This window comes from Heterocephalus glaber, unplaced genomic scaffold (genome assembly GCF_053883595.1).
Source record: "Heterocephalus glaber isolate CG9 unplaced genomic scaffold, H.glaber_assembly_v1.0 deba00000281, whole genome shotgun sequence".
NCBI lineage: Eukaryota > Metazoa > Chordata > Mammalia > Rodentia > Bathyergidae > Heterocephalus > Heterocephalus glaber.
Window position 1 is genome coordinate 25,071,697 of NW_028258139.1, and position 19,697 is coordinate 25,091,393.

Consider the following 19,697-nt stretch of genomic DNA (forward strand, 5'->3'; position numbering starts at 1 on the left):
AAGTAAATATTTATGGAATGAAACCTTTGCAGTGATCTTAATGTCTGAACAGCTGTCTCCAAGCACTTCCCTAGGAAGTAAAGTAAGCTTCATTATTTTATTTTTACCTCTTTCTACACATCAGCCTGGGCCTGGAGATGTCAGAATTATTTCCAAAGTGATTAATGATGTTCGCTTGTTGTTTGTGAATCAGAGCAATTCAACAGGGCAATGGGAGGAAATTCATTCCTGAATGCCAGCTCCAGTAGCACAAGTTTTCTACTAACAGAAATAGGCCTGTGCTAATAACTACACTTGCACCAAAAACTGCACTATGATCCACAAGACACAGAATTGTTAATCAGAGTTGACTTGTGCTGCTTCTGTGTGCATTTCTGATGGCTTCCTAGCCCAGTTTCTCTTTTGAGCACCAGAGCATTCTAACAGGGATGATAGTATCTTCATCACCTTGATATTTCTTGGAATGTACCCAAGTGTTCCCTAGTTGAAACATTTTCATAAATCAAAACCTTGAATGTTTGCCTTTAGCCTGTGTACTTGTGTATAAAAAACTGAAAATTATCTGTGTATATTGTCAGTTTGAAAAAAAAAGCAATTTACAAAACTACTCAAGTTAAAACGATGCATGTTTTAAAGCACACGTGCACACTTTTCACACACATCTTATTAAAAATCAGGGTAGAAGCTCGGCATGGTTGCACAAACCTGTAATCCTAGCACTCTGGGAGGTTGAGACAGGAGGATCACACGTTTGAGCCCAGCCTGAGCAGTTTCACAATCTAGTGAAACTTTCTCTTTAAAAAACAAATCAGGTAAGCAGCAGTGATCATCACTGAGTATAAAGATGAAATAAACAAGTAATGTTCAGTTTGCTTCTCATACTAGCCCCATCCTAATTTCCCTCCAGTGACTATGCTTAGTGAGGAGAAGGTGTGCTGGGGATTGAACCCAGGACCTTGTGCATATTAGGCAAGTGATCTACTACTGAGCTACATCCCCAGCCCTATTTTATTTTGAGATAGGGCATCAGTACATGGCCCAGGCTGGCCTTGAACTCATGATCCTCCTGCCTCAGCCTCTCAAGTAGCTGAGATTGCAGTCATTTCCCAACATGTCCAGCTTGCATTATTTTAATAAGTAAAATATGTAAAAGATCAAGCCTTGGAGTTTGAGGGAACAAAGCTATAAGTCCTCAGTTTGGACAGATGTGACAGCTGTATTTGGAATAGCTCTTGCAACTTTTAAAAAGATGCTACTCCAAGCTATGCTTTTTGCAGATCAAGTAGATTTCAAACCAACACTGATTAAGAGAGATGAAGAAAGACACTACATCCTTTTAAAGGGAGCAATCCAAGAGGAAGAGATGACAATCATAAATATCTATGCACCAAACACTAGTGCACCCAACTATATAAAACAAATACTAACGGACATGAAAAGTCGTATATGCACTAATACAATTGTAGTGGAGGACCTCAACACCCCACTGTCACAAATAGATAGATCAACTGACAAAAAATAAGTAATGAAATACTAGAACTCAGTTGAACTCTTGAACAGATGAACTTAACAGATGTTTACAGAATCTTCCACCCCACAAAATCAGAATACACATTCTTCTCAGCTGCACATGGGTCATTCTCCAAAATAGACCACGTACTCAACACATAGAACATGTTTAAGTTAGTGCAAAGGAATTGAAGTTATCCCCTGTATATTATCAGACCATAGTGCAATGAAATTGGAGATCCATAGCAAAAGAAACTCGAAAAATTTCATAAACACTTGGAAATTGAACAATACACTTCTGAATAACCAATGGGTCACAGAGGAAATTAAAGAAATCAGACAGTTCCTTCAATTAAATGACAGTGACAATACAACATATCGGAATCTATGGGACACAATGAAAGCAGTCTTACGAGGGAAATTCATAGCAGTGAATATGCATATTAGGAAAACAGAATGAGCCCAATTAACCTGATGCTGAACCCCAAGCTTCTAGAAAAAGAAGAGCAGGACAAACCCAAAGCTCATACAAGGGAGGAAATTATAAACATCAGAGCAAAAATCAATGCAATGGAGACTAAGAGAATGATACAAAAAAATCAGTGAAGCCAAGAGTTGGTTCTTCGAAAGAATCAACAAAATTGACAAACCCTTAGCCAACCTTATCAGAAAAAGGAAAGAAAAGGCCCAAATCCATGCAATTAGGAATGAAAAGGGTGAAATTACAACAGACCCAGCAGAAATCCAGAGGATCATCAATACCTACTTCCAGAACCTATACGCCAATAAGATGGACAACACAGAAGAAATGGACAGATTCCTAGATACATATGAATTACCAAAGTTGAATGAAGAAGACCTAAAAATTCCAAACAACCCAATATCAACCAATGAAATTGAAAATGTAATTAAAAACTTATCAACTAAGAAAATCCCGGGCCCTGATGGCTTCACTGCTGAATTCTACAAGACATTTAGAGAGGAACTGCTGCCACTACTGTTTAAACTCTTCAATGAAATTGAAAGGGAAGCAGTACTCCCAAATTCATTCCTGGAAGCAAGCATCACCTTAATCCCCAAAGCAGAGAAAGACCCAACTGAAAAGGAGAACTATAGGCCAATCTCACTAATGAACATAGATGCAAAAATCCTTAATAAGATACTGGCAAATAGAATGCAGAAGATCATCAAGAAGATCATACACCCTGATCAAGTGGGATTTATCCCAGGGATGCAGGGATGGTTCAATATACGAAAATCAATCAGTGTAATACACTGTATCAATAGAGCCAAGGACAAAAACCATATGATTATCTCCATAGATGCAGAAAAAGCATTTGACAAAATCCAACATGCATTTATGATAAAAACCCTACAAAAAATTGGAATAGATGGTCTCTACCTCAAACTGATAGAAGCCATCTATGAAAAACCAACAGCCAATATCATACTAAATGGTCAAAAACTGAAATCCTTCACACTAAAATCAGGAACAAGACAAGGATGTCCATTATCACCACTCTTGTTCAATACAGTTCTGGAAACATTAGCCATGGCAATTAGACAAGAGAAATAAAAGGAATAAAGATAGGAAATGAAGAAGTCAAATTGTCATTATTTGCAGATGACATGATACTGTATATAGAAGACCCCAAGAACTCCTAGACTTAATAAACAAATTCAGTCAAGTAGCTGGTTACAAGGTCAACACACAAAAATCAAAAGCTTTCCTCTACACCAATGACAGACTCACTGAGAGAGAAATAGGGCAAATAATTCCTTTCACAATAGCATCCAAAAAACTGAAATGCCTAGGAATCAACCTAATGAAAGAAATCAAAGACCTCTTCTCTGAAAACTATGGCCCTCTGAGAAGAGATTGAAGATGATATCAGAACATGGAAAGACATCCCCTGCTCCTGGGTAGGAAGGATTAATATAGTGAAAATGGCCATACTTCCAAAACTGCTATATAGATTTAATGCAATTCCAATTGAGATCCCAGCAGCATACTTCATGGACCTTGAGAAAACAATCCAAAAATTCATTTGGAACAAGAAGAGACCCAGAATAGCAAAAGCAATTCTAGGTAACAGAGACATGGCAGGGGGTATCACAATCCCCAACCTGCAACTCTACTACAAAGCTACTGTGATAAAAACAGCATGGTACTGGCAAAGAAACAGACCTGAGGACCAGTGGAACAGATTAGAAGATGCAGAAACAACTCCAGACACACTGAGCCATCTCATCTTCGATAAAGGAGCCAAACACCCTCACTGGAGGAAAGATAGCTTCTTTAATAAATGGTGCTGGAAAAATTGGGCTTCAATTTGCCAAAGATTAAAACTAGACCTATATCTCTCGCCATGTACTAAACTAAAATCAAAATGGATTAAAGATCTAAATATTAAAATAGAAACTCTGAACCAGTTGGAACAGAGGTCAGGTAGAACTCTTGAAGCCATCAGTGTAGGAAAAGATTTTATGAACAAAACCTCAGTTGCCTGTGAGCTAGCACAAACAATCAACAAGTGGGATCTCTTCTTATTAAAAAGCTTCTGCACAGCAAGAGACACCACCAGCAGTATGAAGAGACAACCCACAATGTGGGACAAAATCTTCACCTGCTCTTCCTCAGACCAAGGTCTACTGTCTCAAATCTATAAAGAACTTAAAAAGATCAGACCTCCCTAATTTAAAGACCCAATCTGAAAATGGGCATCTGAAATGAACAGACTTTTCTCAGACAAGGAAGTAGAAATAGCAAAAAAATACATGAAAAAATGTTCAACATCACTGGTCATTCAAGAGATGCAAATGAAAACAATGCTGAGATTCCACTTCACTCCAGAAAGAATGGCTGCTATCAGGAAATCAACCAATAACAAATGCTGGCGGGGCTGTGGGGAAAGAGGAACCCTGTTCCACTGCTGCTGGGAGTGTAGACTGGTGCAACCACTCTGGGAATCAGTATAGAGATACCTCCAAGAACTAGGACTGGAAGTCCCATTTGACCCTGCTATTCCCCTGCTGGGGATCTTCCCCAAAGAATTAAAAGAATCATACCACAGTGATATATGTGCACCCATGTTCATAGCAGCACAGTTTGTGATAGCTAAAACTTGGAAACAGCCCAAATGCCCATCAACTGGAGACTGGATAAAGAAAATGTGGTTTTTTAATAAAATGGAGTACTACTCAGCCATAAAAAATGAGAAATTAGAGACATTTATAGCTAAGTGGATGCACATTGAGGTAATACTCTGAAATAAATAGGACACACATGTATAAATACCGAATAGTTTCTCCCAGTTCATCTTGAAGGCCCAGCCTATCTCTGTGGAGCCTGGTCTGAGGTCTCGTGCACACCACGACCTCAGGCCCCACGACTCCTGGGCACACTGCATGTGCTTAGGAGCATGGGCAGCTCTGCTTCCGAGAGGCCGGGTACCGCTGACCACGAGTGTCTCAGATGTGCTTGTGGATGAGTAGTTATTTCCGGTTGTGAGAGTAAGCACTTGGTGAGTATCGGACCACCTGAGAAGATACTGAAGTAGAAGTCAGTCTGCAGCTTTTCTGTATTTCCTTCCAACCCTTAGACTCTGAGGAGACCTTGTCCTGGGAATCCCCAGTGCCAAGCCTGTTGTGTCACTGTCTTTCCAAGCTGTGCTCTGTGCAGTGAGAGCAAGATAGGAGTGGGCTCTGACCCTTCCACACTGCTTTCCTCCTGGGAGATCTTAGGGGGCTAACTCAGGCTCTCTGTTCCCGAGGGCTAAAGACTTCCTTCCCAAGGAGTAGTGAGAGCACATGGAAGGTACCTGGAGAGTGGTCGTTCTGTTTGATAAACATTTGAGTACCTGCTGTATGCCTGGTGTGTTTTGGGGGGGGGGGGGATCAATGTGTGCCCTTACTGGGAAGAAAGACAAGAAATAAGGAGTGAGCAGAGCCAAGAAGAAGTACAGAGGGTACAAAAGGCTGCACCGCAGTGGGTCAGTGGGCTTGGAGCCCCCCTCTGTGGACACGCTGGTGCTGAGAGCCCTGAAGGAAGTCAGGCTGCGGGAGGACGTGCGGCACAGGGCCCTGTGTGGGTCCCGGAGGACGGGAGCAGACTTGGACTTTTATTCTGAATGAGGTAGAAATCATGAACAGCAAGAACTTGATACACTGATACTGCCTAAGTTTTTCTTTTTTTCTTTTTTCCTTCACTAGAACAATATGAAAGCATTTTCTAAACTCTCCCACCATGATGTAGCCCAGGGCAAGTCATTTAGTTTTACTTCAGTCTGCTGAAACCCCAGGAAAGATTATGTCTTCTTTAATCAATATACCTATAATTTAGAACTAGATGTCCAGAAAGTTCTTTGAAATTTGGAAAGTTATACAAACATCTGGAATTACTGTTATTACCGTAGTGATTTCCATGCTTGTAAGGCATTGGTCTTTGGACTTTGATCGAATGTACCGTTCCCTTTTCTGATGTTCTTGGGCTCATCATTGGGTGTGTCAGCTACTTGGTCAAAAGTTGTGTTCTTCACTCCTATAACATCATGTTTAGGATGATGAGTCACTTGTCAGATGCCTCACTGGCAACTCAGCTTGGGGAAGAGCACTGTGTAGGATGTGTCCGTGTCAAATGAGGTTCATGCAAGTGTGGCAAACCATTAGTTCAGTGACCTCGACAAACCTCTAAATCTATGTGTTCTCACACTGAGGCTGTGGGTCAGTCATGGAATGACTTAAACTGTATGGAACCCTCGTCGTCAAAAATTTCCCACCAGAATACTCGGAGATAGTCAGTGCTTAAAAATGAGAGGTGATAGTAAGCTGAGTGGCTTTTTTTTTTTTTTTTTTTTCTTAAGATTTTGTATCTAGGGGCTGGGGATTTAGCTCAGTGGTTCTGGTGCCTGCCTGGCAAGCACAAGGTCCCAAGTTTGATCACCCAGTACCAGGAAAAAAAAGATTTTGTATCTATAGCTTGGTGTATCGGTTGGTAAGAGATAGCCAGAGAATGCCAGATTAGAGAAAAATAAAGGCATTAACCCTCTGCCACATTCAAATGTGAATAGGCTAAAAATTCTCAAGTTTTTCAGAGATTTCTTAAGAATTCTGAAACCTCTTATATGCATAATCAACATAAGCAAGCTTGGGAAGTTCTTCCTTCCATCTGGCCCAAATCTACAATTTGAATGCCTTTCTTTTTGTTTGTACAAATGGAAAACAGCTGCCTCGGCTTCCCAATAACAATGTCTGTGTACTTGAGGATGGTTGTTAAGTCACCCCCAGCCTTCTTCCTCTGGACTAAGTAATGCCTTTAACCCATCTTCAGAGTTTCCATTCCCTACCCCTTTAATCATCTCGATCTCCCTAAGCTTTTCCCCATCCTTCTTTAAATGTGGATTCCAAAGTGGAGCACAATATTTTAACAAGTCTCACCATTCACTGGGGTCCTTCCTTCTCAGGCAGTCATATGTCATTGTCATTCACATAGGAAATCCGGCGATTTTATCCACATCCAAAAAGATGCAATGTAAGACAAACAGTTCCTTTCAGTGTGGACTGGGCCTACATTTGTGGCTGCAGATGCTGATTCTGGAGTGTAATGCCCTGCAACCCCAACTCCAGGTCTGTTCTGAGACATGCGTGGCCCCTGTACTCCTGCCTGCCCTTTTGGGCTCAGCAGCCAGTTCTGTAACACAGGAATCCTTTCCCGAGCACGGTTTCCTCCTAGGCAAAACTCCTGTACTTTACTGCTAGTTCCCTAAATCAGAGGTACATGTAGCGATCATGAAGTCTCTCTGAGATGGTTTTCTTCCAGATGGATATGGAATAAAGGACATTCTGTGTTTAATTTCATCAAAATCACAGAACGGGAAGGATCTCAAAAATGGTTCAGAGAACACAGGAAGGTAAACAGAAATTAGTTGTCCAGTGCCCATTATTTAGGAGAGATCCAGGGTGCTGATGAAACTGACTTGACCATATCACATTTCTCATTTCAGGCTTTGGTTGGTTCACTGATGTGAACTCTCTGTCCCCTCCCGCCCTCTCTCTGTTAAAACTTCCATCCCTTGGGTGGAAATGGAAATGTGAAGATGTTTAGTGTTGTGAGTGTCAGTTGAAGCAAGCATGCACATAACACCAGAGAGTTCCATTGCTTACTTCCGCAGGCTTCTCCTGTTCAAGCAAAGCCCAGCTCGGGCTCCCACACAGCTCTTTAACTTCTGTTGGTCCCTGTAGGGAGCAAGGACCCTGGGGTGAGTTTTGAGAGCGTGTGACCTTAGACAGGAGCAGGCAGGAGGGCCAGAGTGCTTACAGGTGAGACTGCTTGAGTTAGCATGACTGTCCAGATACCATCGGGTCTGCTTAACGTGTATGATCTAGAGATGTACTGACGTCATAGTCTCCTTCTCTCCAGGCTGGAACTCATTAAGCAACAACTTGGAGGTGATAATTGCCCTTGTACTTTGAAGGAAGTCATGTCACTTTGCATTGCAACCAAAATTGATGGATACTTGGACATCAGGCTTGGAATAATTGATTAGTGAGGATTAATCAGGATGACTCCTGATTTAGTGAGTGTAATACACTCAGCTACATTTCACAGTAAGATACTTTTTTTATTTTTTTGAGACAGAGTCTCACTATGTAGTTCAGGCTGGCCTTGAACCCTATGTAGCCCAGGCTGGCCGAGTGCTGGGACTACAGGTGTGTGCCACCATGCCCAACCTAAGATACAGTTTTGAAAGTGCCAGTTGTGTGCCTGAGTATGTGTAGATCTGTGTATTCTCACTTTAAACTTGGCATGATGCCCAGGTGGGTGCCTTCTTCCTTGATAAAAGTGTATCCTTCTGTCCCTGAACACACCTCGTGAACAGACTGCCCCTCTGTGGACACAGAACCTGCACATAACCCCTCTCTCTCTGTCTCTCTGTCTCTCTCCAGTCCAATAGGCAGCCAGCCAAGCTGAACCTTCTCACCTGCCAGGTGAAGCCAAATGCTGAGGACAAGAAATCCTTTGACCTGATATCACGTGAGTCCTTTTTAAAAAATCTTTTTGAATCAGTTACTGGGGCGCCCGACGTCTGTGCATTTCTCTTCTCTGAGTATTGAAGTGGCAACTTTTCCAAACTGGGTTCCTCACTGCTGGAACAGCTGCTTCTTATTCCTGCGTGCACAGCTGGAGAAGAGTCCGCAGAGACTCCGTCTCCCTCTGTCTGTGTCTGTCTCTCTCCCCCTCCCCCTCCCCCTCCCTTTTGTGCTCTCTTTTTCTCCCTCTCTGTCCCCTTCTCCCCCACTTTTTCAAGACAAAGTACTGCTGTGTTGCCCAGGCTGGCCTTCCTGGGCCTAAGTGTGTGCCAGGACACCCAGCCTCTTTTGTTGTCTTCATTTGCACTGAACGCACTTACAGTGGGGAAGGCATAGCAGTGTCAGATCTGAAAATGTGTAGAACGTCAGCAGAATCTGTATGTTCAGTTGCTCCAGTCCTTGACTATGAATATATACCTTCGTTCCCTTGGAGAGTTATTTCTGAGTATAGTCACAGTTCTCTTCTACGTCTGCTGAAATACAGGCAATTGACATGAGGCCTGGACAGGACTTTGTGGAAGCCCCTAGGTGCTTCTGATGAGCACCTGTGGTGAAGAAGCGCTGATGTAGACTAGGGAGTGCAGCTGTCCACTGTGTCCACTCAGGAAATTCCCCCAGAATTCATCTCTGCAAAGTCAGGCTCTTGAAGGGAAAATAATCTTGCTTGCCAGCAGTTGCCTTTAAATGTCATGAGCTGGTGTCACTGCATCCCCTCACTTCCTTACTCCCAAGCACAGAGTTTGCTTTTCACCCGTGACAAGAGCATAAGGAGCCACCCACGTGGGACCTACAGTGGGGCTGCACACCTGCTGGCCCCACTGTAGCTGAAAGGACACCGCCTTCTAAAGGGAGAGGGGACCAGGGCCGGGGAAGTAGCCTCACCTTATCCCAAGGCCCTGCGACACCAGCCTTAAGCACTGCTCCTTCTGTATCAGCCCAGCAAGGAGGCCAGCAGCCGGGGAGCATGACCTGTAGAGCCACAACATACTTTCTGGCCTTGAAATCCTTTTGATCCAGTTGCATGAATGGAAGCTCAAATACAGTCCTGACCCAAAAGTATGAGTCAGCTTGTGAGGCTGTTTTCATAAAGTCTGAGCTGGATTCTGCAGCATCTCTGTGAAGTTCAGGTCCCCCGTGACTTTAATGACCAAGAGATTTCTTGGGTTATTGAGAAGCATGAAATATGTAAAGCTGAAATTAATAATATGACTTCAAAAAACCAAGAACCCCTAGAATTGAGAACCTGTAGGTGTAGGTTATTACTAGTAGTTGCAAGTTATTGAGTATCTAAATGTCCCAGGTGCTTTCTATACATTATTGCTAATTTTCAGTAATGCCCTGTCAGTTTCCCATTTTGCAGGAGAAAAAGTGAGACCCAGACAGGCTCAGTGAACTGGGCAAGGCCATTCAGCAGTAAGCAGGGATTCAGCCGAGGCACTCAAGTACTGCTGTCTGTGTGTGTTCCTTGATTCTCTCTCTCTCTCCCTCTCTTTATCACTCCCCCCCACCCCCATCACACACACAGATGAAGGGCATGAGTGCCTACTAGCAACCGTGTGAAAATGTTACAGCATCCTTGGATATCTTGAGTTTTAAGAAAGCACTTCACTGAAGGACACTCCATCCAAAATATCCAAGTTGGGCCTCTCTTTCCCCTCCTGGGTAGCAGAGGTCAATCCTTTCTTCCTCGAAGTCTGATTCAACCAGAGACCAGACCAAAGTCTGGGCAGAGTTGCAGAGCTGCCCTGCAGGTCGGGCCCAGTATGGGGAAAGAATTTCTGCACAAAGGTGGAGGCGCCCGCCCGAGTGTCTCTGAGGCCACCTGGGTTGGGCGGGACCCTTCTCACTGTTCCAAGAGAGGTACCTCCTGTCTGCATGGTCTTTTACTCTATAGTATTCCTCTTGTACTTTAAAAAATCATGTTGACAAAGTGAACTATTCAGCTGCTAAAATATAGTGGTAAAAAAATAATATTAATTCCTGACCAGGCAGCTGCCCCAGAAACTGGTTTTTCTCTCAGCTGGGCCCCCAGGTGCTCGGCAAGTGCTCTACAACTTCGCTCCCTCCCCAGCCTTTGTGGGAACTTCCAAAATCTACATTATGCTTTAAGGCGGTTTATTTTCTGCGGTTTCACTTTTTTTCTTTTTGTATTTTAGATAACAGGACCTATCACTTTCAGGCAGAAGATGAGCAGGATTATGTAGCGTAAGTAGTTTTGAAATAATGGTTTAAGGACTTAAATTGAAAAAGCAGCCATAGCACTTACTCCTGGCACCTCTGCATGCTTCTTTCCCACCTTTGGGCCTTCATGCTTTGCTCTTCTCCTTGTCTGAGTGCCCTGCGCTGTGTCCTCATGAACTCAGTGCTTCCTGCAAGACTCATCTTGAGCCCCACTGTTCTGACATTGCTGCTCCCTCCTCTCTGCCCGTGAGCTTCACACCACTCTCTGGTGCTCCAGTACATGTCCACAGCTTCCTGGAGCCAGCAGCTTCTTGAGAACGAGGGCAATGCCTTATTCATCTTTTAATCTTGTTACCTACATGGAAGAGGCACTTGCTGAATGACTGGTGGTCAAATGAATGAGCTGGTCTGGCTGGCTGCTGGGCTGTCCTTGTGAACAGAGCAGCGAACTTGGCCTTGAAGGAAGAATATTGGCAGCCTCTTTGCCTGGGGCAGGTGTAGCAGAGTTAAATGAAGCCAAGTGCAGTGGAAAGATCCAGCTTGGTCTCCCACACTGCCAGGAGGCAGTCCTCTTCCGTCCTGGGCCTGCCTGGACCATGAACAGCAGTGGGCGACTCCCATTCTCAGCAGCTTACATTGGTGTTCAAGTAGGCAACCTTTTCTGTGGGATTCACATTATTCCTATTTGTCAACTGTGTGGGACCAAGTGTCATGAACTACAAGAGTTCCTGGCCCATCGCTGACACCCAGCTGCTATTTTCCTTCCTTATTTGTGGAGAGCCATGGAATTCCATTCACATCCATTTTGCCTTATACTCCCCTTTTCCCTCCTCTCCCTCACGTGCTCCTCGGGAGTGCTGTACTCTTTCCCCATCTCAGAGAGAACGCTATGATGGCGAAGCGAGCGGCGAGCCTTTTAGAACTCTCAGTGATAACATGCTATAGGTTTGCCACTACTGGATGAAGGGACCAGAAAGAGAACAGGAAATGAGTAGAAAGCATGTACTGTTGGGAGGAACAGCAAAAACGAAAGCAAGCTCTACAGAGAAGCAAGGTCTATTTATCTGTTCATCTATTTGGTTATTTAATGAATGCCAACTAAATGCCAAGAACTGTGCAGCACCGAGAATACAAAATTAAATCAGATGGGGCTCCCGCCCTGCAGAAGGACACCAGCAGTGTGACACAGTGCGCATGCTGAGCACAAAGGTAAGAGGCCATGTGGTGGGGCACGTGTCCTCTCCCGTTCTCGGGGTTGTTGTTAGAGAAGAATTCCTAGAGGAAGGTAAGCCTGAGCTGGCTCCAGAAGGTATGGAAAGGGGGCAGATCCTCTGCCCTCCAAGCATGAAGTCTTGACAGCCGAAAGAAGCAACAGGATGGAATCAGAAGAAAGGGACTGATGGATTAATACTGTGGGCACAGAGTTGGCAAGCCAGAGAGCGACTAGGCGCCAAATAAGAAAGGCGGCTTCAGGAGGTCTGCGCCTGCCACCCACAGATTCAGGGAGTGCTAATATTTGAGATCATGCTGTGTTGATCCTCATGACTCCCTTGAGTAGGGTCTTTGATCCTTAGTTTAAAAATGAAGATAGAGCCAAAGAATCCCCATGGTGAGAGTCCTCAACCCTAACAGAATTACAAAACCGCCTTAGAATATTGCTTCCCATTCTCTTTTCTCTTTCTCCTCCTCAAAGCTCTATGTGAAAGACTAGTGACAAATTTTTTGAGGCAGGGAAAGCATCCACTTTGTCTTTGTTCCCTTCTATCTCAAACCCAGGTCTTGAATGTCTTATTTTCTCTTAGGTCTTATAGGTAGTTCAGTCCCACTTTTGTTAGAGATACTGGTTTCCTGCCTGTAGGACTTACCACTGTTCAGTAAAAAGGTTGCTTGGTTCATCCCAAAATTGTTGCCCATTTTGCACATTGAGTGACAGTGCTGGTGATGATGAGAGGCTTCACTTGGATGATATAGAAAGTAATGGCATGGTACACAAGGACAGCACATGCGCCCGAGGGAAGCCAGGTTTTTATAAAGACATTTTCACTGCACTGTTGACTTTCTTTCCCCTGTGAAAGTATCCAGTGAAAATCTGGGCATGCTGCTGTAATCCCAGCACTTGGGAGGCTGAGGCAGGAGAATTGCTGGGAGTTTGAGACCAGCCTGGGCTACACAGTGAGTTCAAGGCCATCGTCAACTACATAGCAAGACCTTGACTCAAGAAAGAACAAGAAAGTGTCCAGTGAAATTAAATGAATAAATTTCCTTGTCACCAAGGAGGGAGGTTGTTTTAATGCCCAGCAGCCTGGCCGCTTGTCCAGGTTCTCCTGACTAATGGCTTTTTGCCTTAGGCAGATCATCTGGCTTGTCTCCCCCTCAGTAGACTGCTGAGGGTCGGCAAGTGAGTAGGTGATTTTATGTCTCGCTTGCAGATCTTTTGAGAGTGAAGATAAAATGTGTGAAACCGTCCTAGCACCGTGGCAATTTATTATTTTGAAAGTCAGAGTGACTTTTAAAGTTTTAAAATATAATATGCTCTTACACTTTCTGGTGAGCCTGTTAGTTTTGGCTGAGATGAGGTCTTGCATTATAGTCCAGGCTGACGCTGAACTCATGTGGCCCAGGCAAGCCTTAAACTCAAGATCCTCTTCCCTTAGCCTTCCAGATGTGCTAGGATTATGGGCATGTGCCACCACGCGTGGTGCCTGTTACTTTAAAAGTATTTTAAAATTTAAAAAGTATTGTTAGTGAGAGTCACTTTGATTCTTAATCCCTTTGAAATGAGGCTATTTCATTCCAACAAATATGAAGCACTTTCTCTGGAAAAATGTGCTATAGATATATTTTTTCTGATTATTACAACAAACTCTTCTTTTTTGAAAATATGAACTCCAGAATAAAGAGGCAAATGTGGTATAATTCTGCAAAGCGAATCAGGAGAAGTGGGACTTCCTCCTGGACTGACACAGTCTGGCTGTAGGACCTTGGGCAAGCTGTATAACTTCCTAGTTCCCAATTTCCTCCCCCCACCCCAATTCCTCTTCTTGAAGGTGTTTTAAACCCTAACCCAGAGACTTGGAGAATTCTGTTTCAAAATTGTAAGTACTTGAGACGCAGGAGATCCCGGTTCACATTAGGTGACCAGATAGGCAGTGTCCAAGGAAGCCAGAATCGAGACTGTAGTCGCCAAGCATGGCCAGTGAAATCACCCAGAGTGCTTGGTCCTGTTGGACACAGTTTCCTCAGTGTTTTCAACAAAAGTTTCTAATTTCTAACTTGAGTCTGAATAATCAAGTATTATTTAATTTCAAATGCGTCATGAACCCCACCCATTCCTACATTTGGTTCCCAAGTGTTCCGTGTCCTGCATCCCAGTGAAGCGAAGCTGAGTACAGAGCGCCACCTAGAGTCGGATGTGCAGCATGGCGCCTCATCTTCCAGCAGTTGGGTTTTGTGGTGCTGTCGCTGCTGCTAATTCAGCACTTTGTGTAGATAGTATTGTGCCTCATATCCATATATCCATTTATCCTGCAGTGTGCCAGATAAACAGCCCTCATTCTAATCTTCGGTATTACCGATTGAGAGCAAGTATTGGCTGTCTGTGCAATAAATGAAAAAACTATAAAGTTGGGATTTTTTTCCTCATTCATGAAAGTAATACAGTTTCATTTTAGATTTGAAAAATGATAGAAAAGCACAGAAACAAGCAATTCCCCAATAAATTTTTTTCTAAAGAAAATCACTCAGCAACAACCAATATTAACATTTTAGGGAAATTCCTTCCGACATTTTTCCAAACAAATGCATGATTTACAAATACATGTGTTTAATTTTGAGATGATGTAACGGGTTTTTTTCCTGTTTCACAAGAAATATTGTGATGATTTCACCAGTATCATTTGAGAATTATTTAAAGTTTTCATTTTAATGCTCGCTAAACCTTTCTGCTTTGTGTCTGACCTTTATCAGTCAACACCCACCGTGTTATGGGATTTTGTTGCTTATGCACAAACTGGTAGCAAAGGGCTTTGTGTAGCACGTGTGATGCTTTTGCCTTGTACAGAATTCAGTGGCTGTGCTCCCCATTTCATGTGATAAACGTCAGAATGCTTCCATGTGAATGTGCTTTCTGCATAAGCGTAAATTTTTATGGCTGCTAATAAAATATCCCTTCATTTTCACTTTCCAGTGTTCCCGCAGACTTGAGCTCCTAGAGAACAGATGCCATTCACTGACTCTAATCCCTTGATTGGGTCGGTTCTCCCTGTCCTCTCGTTCTGACATCTCCTTGCCCTGTTCTCATGGAAATAGTACCTCGTGTTGTGTTTCTGCAAGTCCTCAGTTACACCTGCTTCTGCTGCTAATCATTTCTCCTGTGTGTCACTTTCCATTCTTCAGCTCTTTCGAGTTTAATTTCTGCCATTTTTCCTCACTTTATTGCTATTTGGGGAGAGGGGGTTCTCTTTTGGAACCTCTGAGGAAAGACTTTGCAGTGAGGGAGAAGACAGCAGCTGTGTCCTTGTGACGGCTTCCTCCCTCTGGTATTTTGACGACAGGTGGATATCAGTATTGACAAATAGCAAAGAAGAGGCCCTAAACATGGCCTTCCGAGGTGAGCAGAGCGCAGGAGAGAACAGCTTGGAAGATCTGACAAAAGCCATCATCGAGGATGTCCAGCGGCTCCCTGGGAATGATGTCTGCTGTGACTGTGGTTCATCAGGTATTCATCTCCCTGCTTGAATAGCTTGGTAACATACCTTCTTTCCACCCGTAGAGTATGAAATGAGCTATGAGCTACGTACCTAAAAGCTTTACCTCTTAGGCACACTTAGACAGACACCCGAAATGTACCCCTAGCACTTCTTTACCTGAACATCTCCCACTGATCTCCCAGTGCTATCTGCTGCAGCACCCCCTTTCCTAACAGGCACAGTTAAGTAACCACCTCGGGCACACTGAGGAGAGCACAGAACATGGTGTCTACGAGTCTGCCATTCACAGCCTGGACATTCTCATACTGAGTCCCTTTATTCTGAGCTGCAGCCTCTCATCCTTAAAATGGGATCCTACTGGAAGGACTTAATGAAATGGTGCCTATGAAATCAGCTGACATGCGTTTCCTTCCTTCCTGTGCGTGAGAACCCTGCCCAACCTCTGACCATAGTGATAGCACCTTCCCATGCACTTACATTTCCAGAAACCTCATATATTACCAAGTTATTGGCAGCAACTCACATTTATTGTTTCCGCTATACTAAGGATTATGCTGGGTGTTTTGTTTATGTTACCATAGTGAATCCTCATCGAAGCTCTGTGAGCAAGATACTAATTAATATTGTCCCCACTTTACAGATGAAGATACTGGAGGTCAGAGAAACAAAGTGATTTTCACAGGGTCACACGTCTTGTAGGGATCAGCACAGGGATGCAGACCTAGTGTCCCTAGGCACTGCTGCATACTTACTGTTCTGCTGGCAGCACTGCACTTCACTGCACAGGGTCCCACAGGCCTCTCAGATCTCAGGTTGTCTAGACTTTTCAGGTATGAAAGTGGTAGTGACTCACACAAGGTGAGGAAATGGCAGAGAGGTAGTAAATACTCAGATATTCACCTATCAAGAAGAAATGACACCAAGAACCCTGCAGGTGTTAGTGGCATAGAAGTAGTCATTGTTCCCACTATTCTGGCCCTTTTAAATTCTAGCAGGAAAGTCTGGGCCACTGAAAGAAGTATTTGTGGTCAGTATTTACAACTGTCTTACTACCAAGAGGTCCTTTGGGGGAAGCTGTAACCAAGAATGATGTGTTAGAGCTGGTTGTAACTGGAAAGTTTATGACAACCTTAGTGTCCAGTCCCTTACAAATAGCACTTAGTAGGCCTTGAAGTCCTGCACTGTCAGAGATGAGAGTGCTAGTAAAGGGTCCCCTCCCAGGGGAGCTGGGGTCTTTGAGGAAGGGTCATTTTGCATTTTTACAAGGATAAAGGGCTTCATTTTGGATTCAGTACTGAAGGAAAACTTATAATGACTCCTAGGCTAAGCCACCTGTATCTATGTCTTCCACTTCACTTCTTCCCTCATAAGAATTTTTAACAAATTTGACTCCTATTTTAGCATCTTCTGTAGATGGCACACTAAATTAAATATCTTGTTTGTTTCATTAAATCCTTCCCACAGAACCTACGTGGCTTTCGACCAACTTGGGTATTCTGACCTGTATAGAATGTTCTGGCATCCATAGGGAGATGGGGGTTCATATCTCTCGAATTCAGTCTTTGGAACTAGACAAATTAGGAACTTCTGAACTCTTGGTAAGTCATGACCGAACTTTGGAAGAGTATTTTAAGTTTGTTGTTATGAATATGTTTAATGTGTTGCTTTGAGTGTGTTGTTTCTGATGAGTGCAAGAAATTCTAATTTTAATTTCTTTTTTTTTTCTGGCACAGGGAATCAAACTCAGGGCCTTACACTTGCCAGACAGGCTCAGTGCTGCTGAGCTACATCCCCAGCCCTCTAATTTCTGAATTTTATAAAGTTGCTTAAATATTTAAAATTTAACTTTTGTGATATATAATGTTTAACGTTAGCTCTTTTCTTTTTGTATGGCCCTTCACAGCTGTTTTTTTGAGAATTAGTTTTTGTAGAATTCATTATAACACTGGTTAAAATCATATGCTCACAGTACCTAGTGGCTTATGTTATTAAAAATAATGGCAAAAAGATTTTCTCTGTTTTAAAGTGTATATGAATTGGGAATGCCCTGTTAACTATTGTCATAAAACCAGTTTATCCTTAACCCAGAAATTCTTTATGTGGTAGGGGAGTAAACTGTGTGAATTTGTGGTATTTAGCTTTATAATATTAAAAAAAGTTATGAATGTTTTGTTTTTCTTGAAACTCTTCCCTTCCCATCGTGGTTCATCCAAATGTGCAGCCCTCATGAGGCCCAGGTTAACCCCACTGCTTCAAAACACATACAGAAAACAGAAGGGACAGAAGGTGTGCTTGGCATCCCCCGTGATCCCTTGTGATCGTAAACCCTCTCTTGCAAAATTTTGACCCTGTTGTACTCTGAGAGACTCTTTGTACTGAAAGAGGAGAATTTTTAAGATAAAATAAAAATCCTCAGAGGAGTCATGCTTGAGCACAACTTAAGTGAACAGGAACTCAAAAAAAGTTGACAATCTAGTATATTTTTTTAATTTTGCATTAATTTCTAAATTATGTGAATGAAGCCAGGTATGCACACCTCTCATCGCAGTGCTTGGGAAGCTGCTGCATATTGTGAGTGAGGCCAGCCTAGGTTACATAGCGAATTCAAGTTCAAAGGTAGCCTAGACTATATCGTGACACCCTTAAGAAGAAAAAGACAGGCCTCAAGGACCCGAGTTCGATCGCTGGCACCAAAAAAAAAAAAAAAAAAAACGAAAAAGACAGGCCTGGTGGTACACACTCAGAAATAATCCCAGCACTCTGGGAGGCTGAGGCAGGAGGATCACAAGTCCAAGCCCAGCCTGGGCAACTTAGTGAGACCCTGCCTCAGGATAAGAAAGGACTGGAAATGTAGCTCAGTGCAAAGGCCCTGAGTTCAGTCCCCAGTACTTGGAGGGTTGGGGAGCAAGTGACCAAAAGCTTTGCAGGACAATCCTAGGTCCCCCTCTGTGTTACTTGTAGCCTCTTAACCTATTCCTAAATCTAAATGAGTCCACTTTTTTTCTACCCTCTAGGAGTGAATCTGGTCAGTATGGAAAGGAAATGTGCCAGTGATCTGTTACTGTTCATTAAGAGTTTAGCCTTGGAGTAATCTCACATACTGTACTAGTACCTGTGTAAGGGCCAGACCTCTTCCAGCTGACATTTATCACATTATATCTGTAGATGTCACTAATTTTCTTATTAGTGGCTCAATCCCACTAGACTCAACAAGGTTTGCTCATTTACAGCATTAACCAACTTAGTGCCTGGTGTGTGGAAGATGCTTAGTAAATTCTTACTGACCAGACGGGTGGATGGTTTGTGTCCCAAGTCAAATGAAGGAAGATGGAGATTCAGAAATCTCAAAGCAAATAATAGAAATTTAAGTAGCAAAGAGCTTACTGTATTGTGTTTTGTTTATGTTACAGCTGGCCAAGAATGTAGGAAACAATAGTTTTAATGAAATTATGGAAGCAAATTTACCCAGCCCCTCACCCAAGCCCACCCCTTCAAGTGATATGTAAGTATTTCTAATATTGAATTCTTTACCATCCTGTAACTTTTTCTATCCCCAAGAGCTTTCCCTGGTAGTTACAATATTTTTTCCAGTTATCAGGGAAATGCAAAGTTTTTGTTTTGTTTTGTTTTTTGCAGTACTGGGGATTAAACTTAGGACCTTGTGCTTGCAAGGCAGGTGCAGTGCCATTAGCTAAATCTCCTGCCCAAAGCAGAGTATTTTGAGTGTTTCTGGACTGCACAGATGGTTGTCGCCATCACCTTCCTTGGAGGGGCAGCTGAGTGCCTGCTCTGTGACGCACAGGTCTTCAGGAGGACAGATATCTGCTGTGCTTCCAGCAGGGCTGCAAACTGGCACAGGGTAAAAACTCAGGAGCTGTGTTTACCAAAATCATAAATCTTACCCTCCGACTCAGCTAGCCCAGTCCTCAGAATGTAGTCATGTTCTTTAACAGGAAAAGATCTACTTACAACGTCTGAGTAAATTCTCGGTGGTACAGCCATGTAGTGGAGCACTACGCAGATGTGTAAAAGAGTCAAGCATCCTCTCTCCTGATTCAAAATGATCTCCAGGGTTACTGTTTAACAAAATGGAAAAGCAGGGGGAGAGCACCGTACAAAATAAACCGGCTTTGGGGAAGGGAGGGTGCTGGGGGGCAGGAAAGCACACATCCCTTTGTGATGCAGACTCACGGGGCTTTCACTACCCAC

The 19,697-nt window shown here is 43.2% G+C and overlaps 1 protein-coding gene across 9 annotated transcripts in view; it reads left to right on the forward strand.

Annotated features, from left to right (window-relative positions):
• Asap1 (ArfGAP with SH3 domain, ankyrin repeat and PH domain 1) overlaps nucleotides 1-19,697 on the forward strand; it is a 322,988-nt gene that overhangs the window by 262,795 nt on the left and 40,496 nt on the right. For all 9 annotated transcript variants that reach the window (XM_087184109.1, XM_087184129.1, XM_087184116.1 and 6 more), the window contains 5 exons: nucleotides 8,455-8,542; nucleotides 10,755-10,803; nucleotides 15,333-15,496; nucleotides 16,953-17,086; nucleotides 18,899-18,990. In XM_087184109.1, coding sequence (XP_087040235.1) covers nucleotides 8,455-8,542; nucleotides 10,755-10,803; nucleotides 15,333-15,496; nucleotides 16,953-17,086; nucleotides 18,899-18,990 — 527 coding nt within the window. The remainder of the gene's footprint in view (nucleotides 1-8,454; nucleotides 8,543-10,754; nucleotides 10,804-15,332; nucleotides 15,497-16,952; nucleotides 17,087-18,898; nucleotides 18,991-19,697) is intronic.